Source organism: Carcharhinus amblyrhynchos, chromosome 6 (genome assembly GCF_965287045.1).
Source record: "Carcharhinus amblyrhynchos chromosome 6, sCarAmb.v2.hapA, whole genome shotgun sequence".
Lineage (NCBI taxonomy): Eukaryota > Metazoa > Chordata > Chondrichthyes > Carcharhiniformes > Carcharhinidae > Carcharhinus > Carcharhinus amblyrhynchos.
Genome location: NC_137329.1, coordinates 13,641,940 through 13,656,660, shown reverse-complemented (window position 1 = coordinate 13,656,660; position 14,721 = coordinate 13,641,940). Strand labels below are relative to the sequence as shown.

The 14,721-nt window shown below is 43.6% G+C and overlaps 1 protein-coding gene across 9 annotated transcripts in view; it reads left to right on the top strand.

Moving 5' to 3' along the window:
• nav2a (neuron navigator 2a) overlaps positions 1-14,721 on the top strand; it is an 806,339-nt gene that overhangs the window by 497,885 nt on the left and 293,733 nt on the right. For all 9 annotated transcript variants that reach the window (XM_080189918.1, XM_080189922.1, XM_080189916.1 and 6 more), the window contains 2 exons: positions 4,342-4,414; positions 10,037-10,304. In XM_080189918.1, the coding sequence (XP_080046044.1) occupies positions 4,342-4,414; positions 10,037-10,304 (341 nt within the window). The remainder of the gene's footprint in view (positions 1-4,341; positions 4,415-10,036; positions 10,305-14,721) is intronic.

Genomic DNA, 14,721 nt, shown 5'->3' with positions numbered 1-14,721 from the left:
CTGAAACCTTTCTTGTTGTGCTTTCACTGGGGCAGTTCTGTTCTGTGATCATACAAGAGTTTTGACTATTTTCTCTGATATGGTGTGCATTCCTTTCCCAATGACTTGCTTATGTGTTCAGAATTTTACATTCAATAAAGCGGGCTTTGACCGTAAGGTTTATATTTTATCTGGTGAATTCCATGAACTCGATAAAAGACTTGGCGCCTTGGTTTGTTCCAAACAACAAGATTCCACAAACAGCAGTAAAATTATTAGCCACATGGTCTGCTTTAGCTTTCAGGATACATGTTGGTCAGGGTATTAGAATTAAACAAGGATTTGCTGTAACTTATTGACTTCTGCTAAGACTTCAGTCTCCCCAACTGCACACTGCAACCCCCCCCCCGCCCCCCCACTGCCAAACACCACCACCACCACTCTTAAGTCATTTGGGTGGCATGGTGACACAGTGGTTTGCACTGCTGCCTCACAGTGCCAGGGACCAGGTTCAATTCCTGACTTGGGTCACTGTCCATGTGGAGTCTGCACTTTCTACCTGTGACTGCATGGGTTTCCTCCCGGTGCTCCAGTTTCCTCCCACAGTCCAAAGACATGTTGGTTAGGTGTGTCGGCCATGCCAAATTTTCCCTCAGTGTACCCGAACAGGCACCAGAGTGTGGCGACTAGGGGATTTTCATAGTAACTTCATTACAGTGTTAATGTAAGCCTACTTGTGACACTAATAAATAAACTAAACTTGTTCATCACACTTAGAAACTCTGCCTCATAAAATATGTCAAATATATGTGGAAAATATTGGCCTGAAGTTTGCCACCCGGCCTGCCATGGGAATCGGAGTGGGCAATAATGGAAAGGTCCATTGAACTCGGGCAGGATTTTACGGTTTTGGGATGAGCGAGGCCATAAACTCTTGCCCAGTTGGCCTATGCTGACATTATCACGATGAGCACAAGTTGATATGAGCTAGTAAACACTGTTCTGATGAAACTGGAGACTGCGTGATACAGCCCATGTAAGCTGCTGCCAAGATGCATGCTGTTGATTTGCCTGAAACACTCTGCCGTTGACTTTGAACCCAAAGATTCCAGGTATAAAGGACTGAGCCAGGATTACGTCATCTCACTGGTGCTCGGTGTTGCCAAGAAACAAGTGCACAAATTGAAACTGGCATTGTGTTTGCATTTCTGCTGCACTGATACCAGAGTCTCCACATTATGGTACCTGCTACTGGGGGAGGTAAGTTGCTTTACTAATTTATCTGCAAAAAATGCAGCTCCTCGACTGCAGTGGCATCACCTAACTTTTAGTTTGGGAGTTCCAACCATATGAGATTGAGCCAGGGATCACCTTTCCATCACATAGTTACCAACAAGTGAATGCAGTAACTAAAAGTAAGAGCAAATATTTTTGTTGTGTATATTGATTTATTCCAAACTGTCCCTTTTTTGGTGGTTTACTTGATCCTGCCTGTTTATACACTGCACTTGTAGGCATAGCCACATCTTACACCATTCCTGGATTCGTGCAAGAGGTATTATGAGGACATGTTTTTCAAGTATAATCCTATGTCTGTGGTTAAGAATGGAAGTTCAGGGAAATTATTCTTTCACAAAAAGATCAGTGTGTTACTATGAAATGTGACTTTATTAATCAGGTCTGATGCTCTCAAAGAAACTAGCATTCAGTCTGTTCAATTCAAAGTTGCTAATAAGTTCTCACATGTGACAGGGACTGCAGGTTGTGTACAAAGCTTTTGCACTTGCTATGAATAACTCCCAGCACAAAACCAACACACCTAGCAACCATTTAAATTATTTTTGTTTTATTTCGACTTTGTTGACCGAACACCATTGTGCCCTCACAGAAAATGACTCACGGGTTTAAATTCTCCTCGGAATGTCAGGAGCCTGCATTGTGAAATAAATCTTCCAACGATTGTTCTTTTGTGGACTGTTTGAAATAGCTGCTGCCATCAAAGCTTAACAAGCTTGTTGAATGAGTACCTGAGCCACACTCATCAGGAAAGAACCAGCATGTTAAATTAGATGATTGCAGCCTGGGTGATGATACAAGCATTAGAATTAGGCTAGTGAGGAGAAATGTTGACAGGGTTCTTAATTCTGATTGCTATCCAGTGACACGTAAATCCTGAAATGTTCACAGCACAAGGAGGCCACTGACCAAACGGTAACTGTGAGTAATTCATTGAAATCCTAATGCTCTGCACTCTCAATAATCATGATATTCGCTCATCTGAAGAAGTAGCGATACTCTGAAAGCTTATGCTACCAAATAAACCTGTTGGACTTTAACCCAGTGTTGTGACCTCTGGAGGCAGGATTCTCATGCTTCCTGATTCTCACCCTACTTTCCGCCGGTGTCAGTGCTCTTGCTGATGGCTAATGTGGGCTTAAAATCGGCCCCTTGGGTTTAAATGCCTCATATTTTCATTTGGAAGATTGTGTTTTTGTGTGCTCAACGAGTGATCCTCATGCTTAGGTAGCCTGTGCATTGCTGCATTTGGGAGTTGGATTTGGTAATCCTCAGTCTACTTTCAAATCTTCAATAAAAATTGTTTAAATCACATTCACCTGAAGAATTTCTGCTGCCATAGTTTGATGTGCCTCTGCATTCTTGCCTTCCGACAAGGAAATATATTCTGCAGGGAAGTCTACAAGATTATGAGAGACATGGACAGAGCGAATCGTCAGATGCTTTTTCCCAGGATGGAAGAGTCAATTACTAGGGGGCATAGGTTTAAGGTGCGAGGGACGAAGGTTTAAAGAAGAAGTATGAAGCAAGTTTTTTACACAGAGGGTAGTGGGTGCCTGGAATTCACAACCGGGACGGCACGGTTGCATCGCACTGCTGCCACAGCGCAGGGATCCAGGTTTGATTCCCGGCTGGGGTCATTGTCTGTGCGGAGTCTGCACGTTCTTCCTGTGTCTGTGTGGGTTTCCTCTGGGTGCTCCAGTTTCCTCCCACCGTCTGAAAGACGTGCTGGTTAGGTGCATTGACCCGAACAGGCGCCAGAGTGTGGCAACTAGGGGAATTTCACAGTAACTTCATAGCAGTGTTAATGTAAGCCTTACTTGTGATTAATAAATAAACTTTATTTTTACTTTACTTAGTGGGAGCAGATATGATAGTGTCTTTTAAGGGACGTCTGGACAAATAGGATGGGAAGAGAAGGATATGGTCCCTGGAAGAGTAGGGGGTTTTAGTTCAGATGGGCAGTATGGTCACTGCAGGCTTGAATGGCTGAAGAGCCTGTTCCGGAGCTGTAATTTTCTTTGTTCCTTGTTCTATTTTGTCGAACTATTTCAGTGAAAATCAGAGGCATTCAATGGAAATATGGAAACTAATATAATTTATTTCCAAGCCACAAGTTTCAGGTTCATGTTATATCGAAGAATACATTTATTGTTGCTGCATTTTAGCTAGCTGTGAATTATTGGGATTAAATTAGAGAATGGTGCTATTCAAGCTGTGATCACCTTGTTCCACAATGCAAAAGGATTCTATGTTCTCAATACAGTGAGATGAAGTAGCCTGCATGCTTTCACTAAACATTAATACCTTCATTTTATCACATTCAGGCAACGAGGATTTAAGGCTTTCTGTGCTTCAGGCTGACATTAAAGTTATTTCACTGATCTCAACTTGTGATACTACTTTCACACATTCTGTAGGTTTGTACGTGAAGTGTCTGTGTTTACGGAAACCCATACTTACCATCTATAAACTGATATTTTTCCTCATTTGTTAACTTCCTGCTTAAAATTCTCTTTCTCTTTGCGTTTTTCTAACTTGGAGTTTATTATTTTAGTGCATGTCTCTCCACACTGACCTGGTCTTTGTTACAGATGGAATAAGGAGCAAATACAGGATTGGAGGGATGACAATGCACAGTTATGATCCTACGCGTTGTCTCATTTTCAATTATTGCTTATTCATTTATGCATGGAAGTTGAACCATGGCAGTTCAAAAACATAACTCCTATCCTTGTTACAATGGTATAAAATTGGGGCAATTGGAGCAATATGGAACTAACTTTTTTATATATATGTACTCAAGTGACAAGTAGGCTCACATTAACACTGCAATAAGTCACTGTGAAAATCCCCCAGTCACCACACTGTGGTGCCTGTTCGGGTACTCTGAAGGAGAATTTGGCATGGCCAGAGCATCTAACCAGCACATCTTTCGGACTGTTGGAGGAAAGTGGAGCACCCGGAGAAAACCCATGCAGACGCGGGGAGAACGTGCAAACATTATTAGTGCCCAACATAACAGGATTTAAACTGATATTTTTCTTTCTCTTTTCCTTACTCCAGATTGAAAACATTGATGTGTGCCTGAGTTTCCTGGCTGCGAAAGGAGTGAATATACAGGGTCTTTCTGCAGAAGGTGAGAAAACCAAACTATACAACGCATTTTGGAATTAACTATTATTATTGTTCAAAATAGTTGCTCGTTGATCTGGCACCTCCAGCCGAATGGATTCCCATCAGTCTCAGTTATAATATTCCATATTAGAATTATTCTCAATAAGTAAGTTCCATAAAATCTCACAATTCATCAAAGAGAAAGTGTAGAATCATTGATTCATCAGCCGATTGAATCTGTACTGAAACACGAGAAGCGCCTGACCTCCCACCAAATCTCGTTTACAAATACTTGACTATAGCCCTGAATGTTATGACGTGCCAAGGGCTCATCCAGGTTCTTTTTAAAGGATGTGAGGCATCCCATCTTTATCACCCATCCAGGCAGCACATTCCAGACCATCACTATCCTCTGGGTAAAAGTATTTTTCCTCACATCCCCCCCGAACCCCTTATCTCTCATCTCGTGACTGACCCTTCAACTAAGGGGACCAGTTGCACCCTCTCCATGCTCTTCATAATCTTGTACACCTCGATCAGGTCGTCCCCTCAGCCTTCTCTGCTTCAACGAAAACAACCCAAGCCTATCCAACCTCTCCTCATAACTTAAATGTTCCACCTCAGGCAGCATCCTGGTGGATCTACTCTGCAACCTATAATCTAAGAAACTATTCTCAAGGTTATTGTCAAAATTCCAGTTGAAGCAACTGGATGTTATTCCACGACTTCCCTGGTTAACACGCAACATCTGTTGTGCAGAAAATCTAGTAATAGCTGAAGACAAAATGTGTATGTGACTTCAGACAAAGAGTTTATTCTAGTAATGCTGAGCAAACTCTAAAGCTGTATGAATCCAAATTTGTTCCTTCATGATTTTTAGAACTCATACAAACTAGTGGTTTGTCCATCATAGTATTTCTTATGATTTGATGTGATTTGATTTATTCTCAGAAGTACTGCGATACAGTGAAAAGTAACTAAACAGGCAAAACATGCCGTTCGTAGAGTGTGTAGGGAAGAAGGAAAAGGATAGGGTGCAGAATATGGTGTTGCAGCTATAGGTAGGGTGAAGAGAAAGATCAGTTTAATATATGATAGGACCATTCCAAAAGTCTGATGACAGGAGGGAAAAGCTGTTCTTGAGTCAGTTCATATGTGTTTTCAGACCTTTGTATCATTTTCCCAATGATAGAAGGTAGAAGAGAGTATTTCTGGGATGAGTGGGGTCATTGATTATGCTGGCTGCTTTTTTGAAGCAGTGGGAAGTGGAGACAATGTCAATGGATGGGAGGCTGGTTTGTGTGATGGACTGGGCTACGTTCACAACCCTTTGTAGTTTTGTGGGGTTTTGGTTTGAGCAGGAGCCATACCAAGCTGTGATACACCTGGATAGGATACTTTCTATGGCGCATCTGTAAAAATTGGCCATCGTGGACATGCCAAATTTCCTTAGCCTCCTGAGAAAGTAGAGGCATTGGTGGGCTTTTTTAATGATAGCATCGGTGTGGAGGGTGCAGGATAGATTGTTGGTGATTTAAACACCACGGAACTTAAAACTCTCAATCATCTCCACTTCATTACTGTTGACATATACAGGAGCATATCCTCCACTGTATTACCTGAAGTCGATGACTAGCTCCTTCATTTTACTGACATTGAGGGAGAGATTATTGTCAATTTTTGTACAAAGATTTCAAGTCCATCCCTGAACTTTTAAAGAAGATGTATCGCAGTGGCGAACCAACACACTAGAAGCATGTGGAGATTACCAAGATAAAAGTCACACTCAATTAAGACATATTTATTGCATGATTTATTTACTGTTTGCTCAAGATATTTTTAGGAAAAGTAATGTTTGCTTCCATGAAATCCTTTGGGTAGAAAATTCATTGAAGAGTAGCTTAATTAATTAGTGAGAAAGGAAGCTAGGCCAGAAACTGTTGTGAGTAATTATTGTGCTTGCTAAAATTCTGTGTCATCATTCTGTGGAGCCGTTGCTGTATATGTAGGCGGGGGAGAAAACATAAATCCAGTTTTTTGTTTCATTTATAGGCTGGTACCCTTCTATCACAGTTTCATTAAAATGTATTCAAGAACCGTGCATCAGGAGAAAGCTGTGTCAAACAGCTGTAGGGTGTACACAGTAAATGGGAATATACTAACAGGGATGGATGAACTGAGAGATCTTATTCTGCACATACACATTCTGCAGCAGTTCAAGTAGACAAGGTTGTAGAGAGGGCACATGGAATGCCCTCCTTCATTGGCAGAGGTATAGAATATATAAAAGTAAGGATGCAGTGTTGGAATTGTATAAAGCATTGCTGAGGCCACAACTGGAGTATTGTGTGCAGTTCTGGTCACCGTATTACAGGAAGCACGTAAGTGATACGGAGAGAGTGCAGAGGAGGTTTACGGAAATGTTGCCAGGGCTAGAGAAACGTAGCTATCAGGAGAGATTGCATAGGTTGGGGTCATTTTTCTTGAAACAGAGGTGGCTGAGGAGTGACTTGATAAAGTGGTACAACACGATGAGGGGAAGAGATAGAATGGACAGAATAAAATTGTTTCCTTTGGTGGAGATTTCTAGAACCAGAGGACATAGATTTAAGACAAGTAGCACAAAACAAAAAATGCAAGAAAATCTCAGCAGGCCTGACAGCATATGTGGGGATGAGAATAGAGCCAACGTTTTGAATTTAGATGTCCCTTTGTCATACGTGACAATAGGTGTAGAGGGGACATGAGAAAGAACTTTATTACACAGAGGGTGGTGGTTGTTTGAAATTCGCTGCCAAGTTGGTGGTGGAGGCTGAGACCTTAAACTTTTTAAAAAAATACCTAGATCTGCACTTGGCAAGTGCTGTAAGCTACAGGGCTAGGGGTCGGGTGCAGTAAGGTGCGATTAAAAAGGGCATTTGGTTGTCCTCGGGCTGGCATGGTCAAGATGGGACAAATAACTTCCTTCAGACAACTTGGGGCGGCACGATAGCACAGTGGTTAGCACCGCTGCTTCACAGCTCCAGGGTTCGATTCCCAGCTTGGATCACTGTCTGTGTGGAGTTTGCACATTCTCCTCGTGTCTGCGTGGGTTTCCTCCGAATGCTCCAATTTCCTCCCACAGTCCAAAGATGTGCCGGTTAGGTTGATTGGCCATGCTAAAATCGCCTTTAGCGTCTTCAGATGTGAAGTTAGAGGGATTAGTGGGTAAATATGTAGGGATATTGGGGTAGGGCCTGGGTGGGATTGTGGTTGGTGAAGACTCGATGGGCCAAATGACCTCTTTTTGCACTGTAGGCTTTCTATGATTTCTGTGTTGCAACTTTACTATGGTTCCATGGTATATCAAAAAATAGGTTTATGCAGAGTGACAGAACCATTCATCAACATGATCTTTTGTTCCTGCCAATGTGACTGGAGGTTTCAATAGTTCACCAGCCCCACCATGGCAAAACCTGTGGTGGGGGAGCTGGAAAATTGTGGCCGTTGAGTCATTATGGCGCAGAATGAGGCCATTCAACCCATCTAAATCCATGTCAGCTCTCTGTCGAGTACTATAGTCAGAACCATTGACCTGTTCTCCCTGTAACCCTGCAGATCCATTTACCTCAAGTGGCTATCCCATTTGCTTTTGACATCATTCGTCATTTCCGCTTCCACCACCCTCACAGACAGTGAATTTCAGGTCATTGTCCTTCACTGAGTAAACAGATTCTCCCTTATACTCCCCCTGTGTCATTTACTCAAAACTTTAAATTTGAGTACTCTAGTTCTTGTATAATCAACCAATGGCAAAGAGCAGAGGAACCTTAGAGGAGAGGGGTGTAAGGTGGATAGTGGAAGCTCAAAATTGTCTGGCTCTTCCCGCCTGCAGGATCTCCTGTTCCCGCAGGTGGCGACTTCCTGTGCCACGTTCCCTGATGGCGGAGGGGGCAGGGCACACAAAACCCTGTAGACATCGGTGGGACCGATCAATGGTGAGCCTCCTCTACTGCTGGAAAGAGGGGGTGGGTCCAGAAAATCTTTTCCAGTGTTAGTTGGCTAACGTGCAGAAAATCCACTGGTCAGCACATTTATGAAATTGTCTTTCTTCTTCTTTGGTCTTTCCCTTTTCTCAAAGGATGGTTAGCCTTTGGAACTCTCTAGCCCAGAGAGCAGGGGAGGACGGGTCAGTGAATTGATGGCCGAGTTGGACAGATTTGTCAATGACTGTCAAGGGTTTTGGGGGGAGGCGAGTGAGAAATTGGAGCAAAGCCACAGTCAGATTATCCATGATTTTATCAAATGGATGACCAGGCCTGAGAGGCCAAATAGCCCCCCACCTGTTTCTATTTCTTACGTCTTCCTTTCCCAGACAAAAGCGCAAAAGTTGAAAACTGTCATGAAAACTGTTGTGATGAGAAAAATATCAACCGTGATTGAATGGTGGCGGAACAGGCTCGATGGGCCGAGTGGCCTAATTCTACTCCTATGCCTTACGGTCTTAGGGCGAAGTTGACTTTTTCTCTCTTGATTTCTTGTTCCATGGTCGACGGCAGCAGTCTGGTACATCATCCAAACACTCATGTGCGAAGTCTGGTCTTCAGTATGATCCTGAGTAATGAAGTCTCACTTGGGCGTTAGTCATCGCCACTGAATTAGACTCCAATGGCCCTGGGCTAGGCAGGGAAAATTAGTAACGCTTCTTGCTCCTGACTGTTCTCCAGCAATCACTGGTAGCAGTGCACATTTGTCAACGTGGGATCAAGTCTAGATTGCAGTTGGCTGTGAGGCCTGTGATGAAATGGCCCATTCACATCCACTGTCAAGGCTGACTTTGTGCATAATTGCCACTTGAGCAAGGTACCTGAGGCAATCTTGTGCTCACAGAACCATATCACAGGAAGGAGTCAAAGCCTTTGGGAGGGACAGACGAGCAAGGAAACAGGCATGATTATAATTAACCTTGCCACAGTCACAGTAAACTTGTTGTACATTCCAGTTAACTCCTTAAATCTTGGATTGGGACTGAAATTTTCCACCCCTTCCTGGCGATAGGATCTTCTGGTCTTGCTGATGATCACCCACACCCGACCACCAACCCTTCCCAACTGAGTTAGTTGTCAGCACTAAAATTAACATAAAGTTTAATTTAAAAATGCTACGTCATTTTTAGGGCCAGAAGCATTAAAGGATACTTAATTGTGGGTAATGCACAAAGATTGCAGAAAAATGACATCCATAATGTAAAGTAACAAAACTAGTTTGTCACTTCACTAAAGCAAAGTTAAAGTATACTTATTTGTCACAAGTAGGCTTAAATCAACACTGCAATGAAGTTACTGTGAGCATACCCTAGTCACCACACTCTGGCTCCTGTCCGGGTACACTGAGGGAGAGTTCAGTATGGCTAGTGCACCCAACTAGCACGTCTTTCGGACTGTGGGAGGAAATCAGAGCATCTGGAGGAAACCTACAACAAACTCAGGGAGAATGTGCAAACTCTGCACAGACAGTGACCCAAGCTGGGAATCGAACCCAGGTCCCTGGTGCTAACCACTGTGCCACCGTGCCGCCCTATTTTTAACTAATTTTAACTGAAACAGGAACCGCCTTTTTTTTTGTGTAACTTTATGTTTGATCTTTAATGCTTGATCTCTTTCAGAAATCCGGAATGGAAATTTGAAGGCTATCTTGGGTCTCTTCTTTAGCCTTTCACGATACAAGCAGCAGCAACAGCAGACGCACAAGCAGCAACATCAGCCTGCACTTGTATGTCAGCAACAGGGGCCTCAGCATCACCATCCTCAGTACCAGTGCCAAGCTGGCCTCCAGCAACAACAGCAGCAGCAGCAGACCACGTCCTGCAGCCAAGCCAACCAACAGGTGCAGCAACAGTGCCAACAAAAAGCGCAGCTGGAAATGCAGTCAAGGTTTGCTTTGAATTTTAAGTTGATAGCTCAAGCGTTTTACCGTTTGAAAGCCAAATGTTGCCATTAACATGCGCGGGATGTTTTCCCAGGACACGGGGAAGACGTTGAGTACTCGCCAGGTCGCACATTGGTTTCCTTTTCTGCAATTCGCTCGAAACCGGGGATTTTCACAGTAAACTTTAAAGCCAGCGCCAAAGTGTGCAGGACATTGTGTGCTATTACATACTGCACGAATTGTGTTTTCGTGACTTTTGGCGCTGGAATCCCACTAGATCGGAGGTGGGGAGCCCAGGGGCCACCTGCGGCCCATCTGGATTCTGAGTATGGCCCTGGAGACATTTTGTTGACCATTTCCCACACGCTGATTTCCACTCACATTTATTTTCCTACTGGTATGACTGAAGTGATACATGTGTAAAAATAAGGGCAAGTGAAGTGCGTGCTGAATGTGAGATCTGTGCGCACCTTCTGGCCAGATTTTACCCTGGGCGAGGGCGGACCATGGACAAGCGAGGCCATAAAATCCTGGCCTCTGTCCAAAGCATAACTATTTCTTTTGCTTTTACCATTTGAAGTTTATGACCATTCTATTAATATGTGAATGATTAAGCATGTTCTATAACTCATTATGAAATATTCAGCATGTATTAAATGTATTTAATCTCATTCACGGGATCACTATTAATCAGCAAACCTGATTTCAATCTTGCAGCCCACTGAGATTAAGGAGGGCCACTCGTGTGGCCCGCTCGCTAGCATAAGTGGCCCATCACTGCACTAGAGGCTAACACTGTTCACAGAACTGACCACACCTTTAAATAAGTTAATCACCACTTTGCGTGATTCCATTAATTGGATTCATTTGGAGGCTTGTAAAATTACACCTTATTGTTGGATGCAAAGACATGTTTTAAAAGATGTTTGATTTTAATTTACTCAGAAAGTGGTAACTGTGCACCAATAGAGATGGAGTGGAAAGATAACTCGTTCAAATGCATTCAGTGCCTGCGGAGAAGTGGCACTGGAAAAGGACATGCCTGCTGATAACCACCCTCCACCCTTGCTTCTGAAAAACCCTTTCCCACTACCCCAACTACCGTCAACACACAACCTCCACCCCTTTACCGTGACCACAGCCTCATGACTTGCCTCCCATCATTGATTGCCTGACTAGCACCTAATGGTGGGCCTTCCTGAAAGGAAGCGAAGCTGGGCTCCTGCTGGCTCTCCATTTGGCTGGTCAGACCCCTAAACATCTCCATTAAATACTGACCTACATGTTTTGACTTTAACATTCTCAAAGAAACGAGGAATGGGCAATAAATACTTCCTCACCTGTCTGATTCATATCTGAAAAACCTTTGTAAAAAGGGGGACATTTTGAATCATAAAATCTTAGAATCCCTACAGTGCAGAAAGAGGCCATTTGGCCCATCAAGTCTGCACTGACCACAATTCCACCTAGACCCTACCCCTGTAACCCCACGTATTTACCCTGCTAATCCCCCTGACACTACGGTCAATTTAGCATGGCTAATCAACCTAAGCTCAAGATGGTATAGGGGCCAGTTTCAGGGAATCGCTGGATTGTGTGCATTTAGGATTGAAACGCTTTCCTTAGAAATGTAATGTGACGTTAATTCCTTGTTTAACTATAAACCTGAGTTTAACTTTGTTATTTATTCATGGAATGGAGCATTGGTGCCAAGTGCTGTTTGATAGCACGATCGACACCACCTTCCATCAATTGGCTATTGATTGAGAGTAGACTAAGGTGGTGGCAGTAATTGCTATCCCTAATTGCCCTTGAAAAGTTGAGCTGTATTCTTGGTCCATGTGATGTAAGTATACCTACTGTTGGTAGGGAGAGAGTTCTAGGAAGTTTTACTCAGCAACTCAGATGGAATGGTGATATACTTCCAAGTCAGGGTGGTGTATGACTTGGGAGGAGAACTTGCAAATGGTGGTGTTCCCACGAGTCTGCTGCCCTTTGTCCTTCGAGGTTATAGAGATTGGTGATTTGGAAGGTGCTATCAAAGAAAACTTGTGGAATTGCCGCTGTTCATCTTGTATATGGTAGGTGCACACTGATGCCACTCTGTGCCAATGGTGGAGGGAGTGAACATATTTATGGTGGTGGATGGGGTTTTGATCAAGTGGGCTGCTTGCTCTTTGACGGGGTTGGAGCTTCTTGAATATTGCTGGAGCTGCACTCATCCAGGCAAATAGGGAACATTCCATCGTATGCCTGACTTGTTGCTTGTAGGAAGTGGGCAGGCTTTGGGAATCAAGAGATGAGTTATGCAATTCAGAATTCCCAGCCTCTGACCTGCTGTTCTAGTTCAGTGGAAATTCCCCACCATCAACCCCGGGATGTTGATAATGGGGAATTCAACCATGGTAAATGCCATTGAATGTCAAGGAGAAATGGTTGGATTCTCTCTTGTTGGTGATAGACACTGCTTGGCACTTGTATGGCACAAATGTTACTTAGCACTTATCAGCCCAAGTTTGAATGTTGTCCAGATCTTGTGGCATGGATGCTTTCAGTGTCTGAGGAGTCATAAATATAGAACATTCCAGCATGGGAACAGGCCCTCTGGCTCATGATGTTACACTGAACATGATGCAAAATTAAATTAATCCCTTCTGCCGGCCCTTGGTCCATATCCCTCTATCCCTTGCATATTCATGTGCATATCTAAAAGCCCCTAAAGCGGCCTTATTGAATGATACTGAACACTGTGGCCAAAAAACCCACTTCTGACCTTAATGTAAAAGGTAGATCATTGATGAAGCAGCTGAAGATGTTTAAATTTCAGAAACTACCCTGAAGTATTCCTGAAGCAATGTCCTGGGACTGAGATGCATGCACTCCATCACCCATAGTCACCTTCCTCTTGCGTGGGTGTGACACCAAGCAATGCAGAGATTCCCCTTGATCCCCATCGATTGAAACTTTGCTCGGCCTCCTCGCTGCCACACTTGGTCAGATGCTGCTTTGATATCAAGAGCAGTCACCTCTGTAGTTCAATTCTTTTCTCCATGACAGCAGGGTTGTCACTGACTAAGTGCTGTTTGATAGCACAGTCGACAACACCATCCATCAATTGGCTAATGATTGAGAGTAGACTTAGGTGGCGGTAGTTGGCCAGATTGCATTTGTCCTGCTCTTTGTGGACAGAACATACCTGGGCAAACTTCCACATTGTCAGGTAGGTGCCATTGTAACTGCACTGGAACAGCACTGTTAATGGCGCGGCTAGATCAGTGGTTTCTTGCTATGACATGGCGTGAATTGAATTGGCTAAAGACTGACATCAATGTTGGTGGAGACCTCAGGAGAAGCCGAGAGGGAGATAGCCACTTCACATCTGTGGCTATAGACAGATACAAATGCTTCAGCCTTGTCTTTTGCAATGCCTTTGACCTCTACCATCATTAAGGAGGGGGATGTTTTTGGAGCCTCCTTTTCTGGCTGGCAGTTTAATTGTCCACCACCGTTCACAACTGACTATAGTTGGACTGCAGAACTTTGATCTCAGCCGTAGGTTGTGGGATTACTTAGCCCTGGCTGTAACTTGCTGCTTTCATTTTTAAGTGTGCATTTGGTCTGGTACTGTAGCAATTCTAGGTTAGCATCCTGTTTTTAGGTCTGATAACACTTTGTGAACTAAGGGTAATATTTTATTCCTAAGTCCAGGCCATTGCCCTATTCCTTCTTCCAATTGGAATTCATGACTCATTAGGCACAAGGAGCTCATGTCGGAATGGAATAATTTTTCAGGCACTAAAATTCTGGAACTTTGTCAATTTCAGTTGTCACGGATGATTAACAACATCTGCAGTATATTATCTCAATGTAAACCTTTGGAGATGAGCAGCGTGTAGTGTTGTGCAGGAGGGATTAATGATACAGGTTATTCTGCTCTTCAAGACATAGAGATACTGAAGATGAAACTGGGGATTAAACTGGGATCCTGGTGATCTGCATGGGAGGGCCACCCTGCTATTTATGAGATGATTTTCTTCCTTCCCCTTGTTTTGCTTGGACTTGACTTACATGTAACAAACTATAGCCTCATGAACGGCCAAATGCTACGTCCAAGGGCTGCACCAGAGTTGTCCTCCTGTTGGGAAGAGTGGTTCAAAGCTGATTCAATTGTCTAATTTTCTCTCCAGCTCTGAGACAGCAGCTGTTTTCTAGTATCTGACTGGTGTAGGGGACTGATCCACTTTGTGGCATTGCGCACGGGCTCAGTCACATCATTATTGCCCGAGCATTGCCCTTCAGCAGGAAACTTCTCCTTTAGTTTACGACAAGTGGAATGTATCTGAAAACAAGCTGGCGACATGAAAGGTTGTGTTTCAGAATGGGTTGGCACCAGAATTCAACTGGAAGCTCAACATTGTGAAT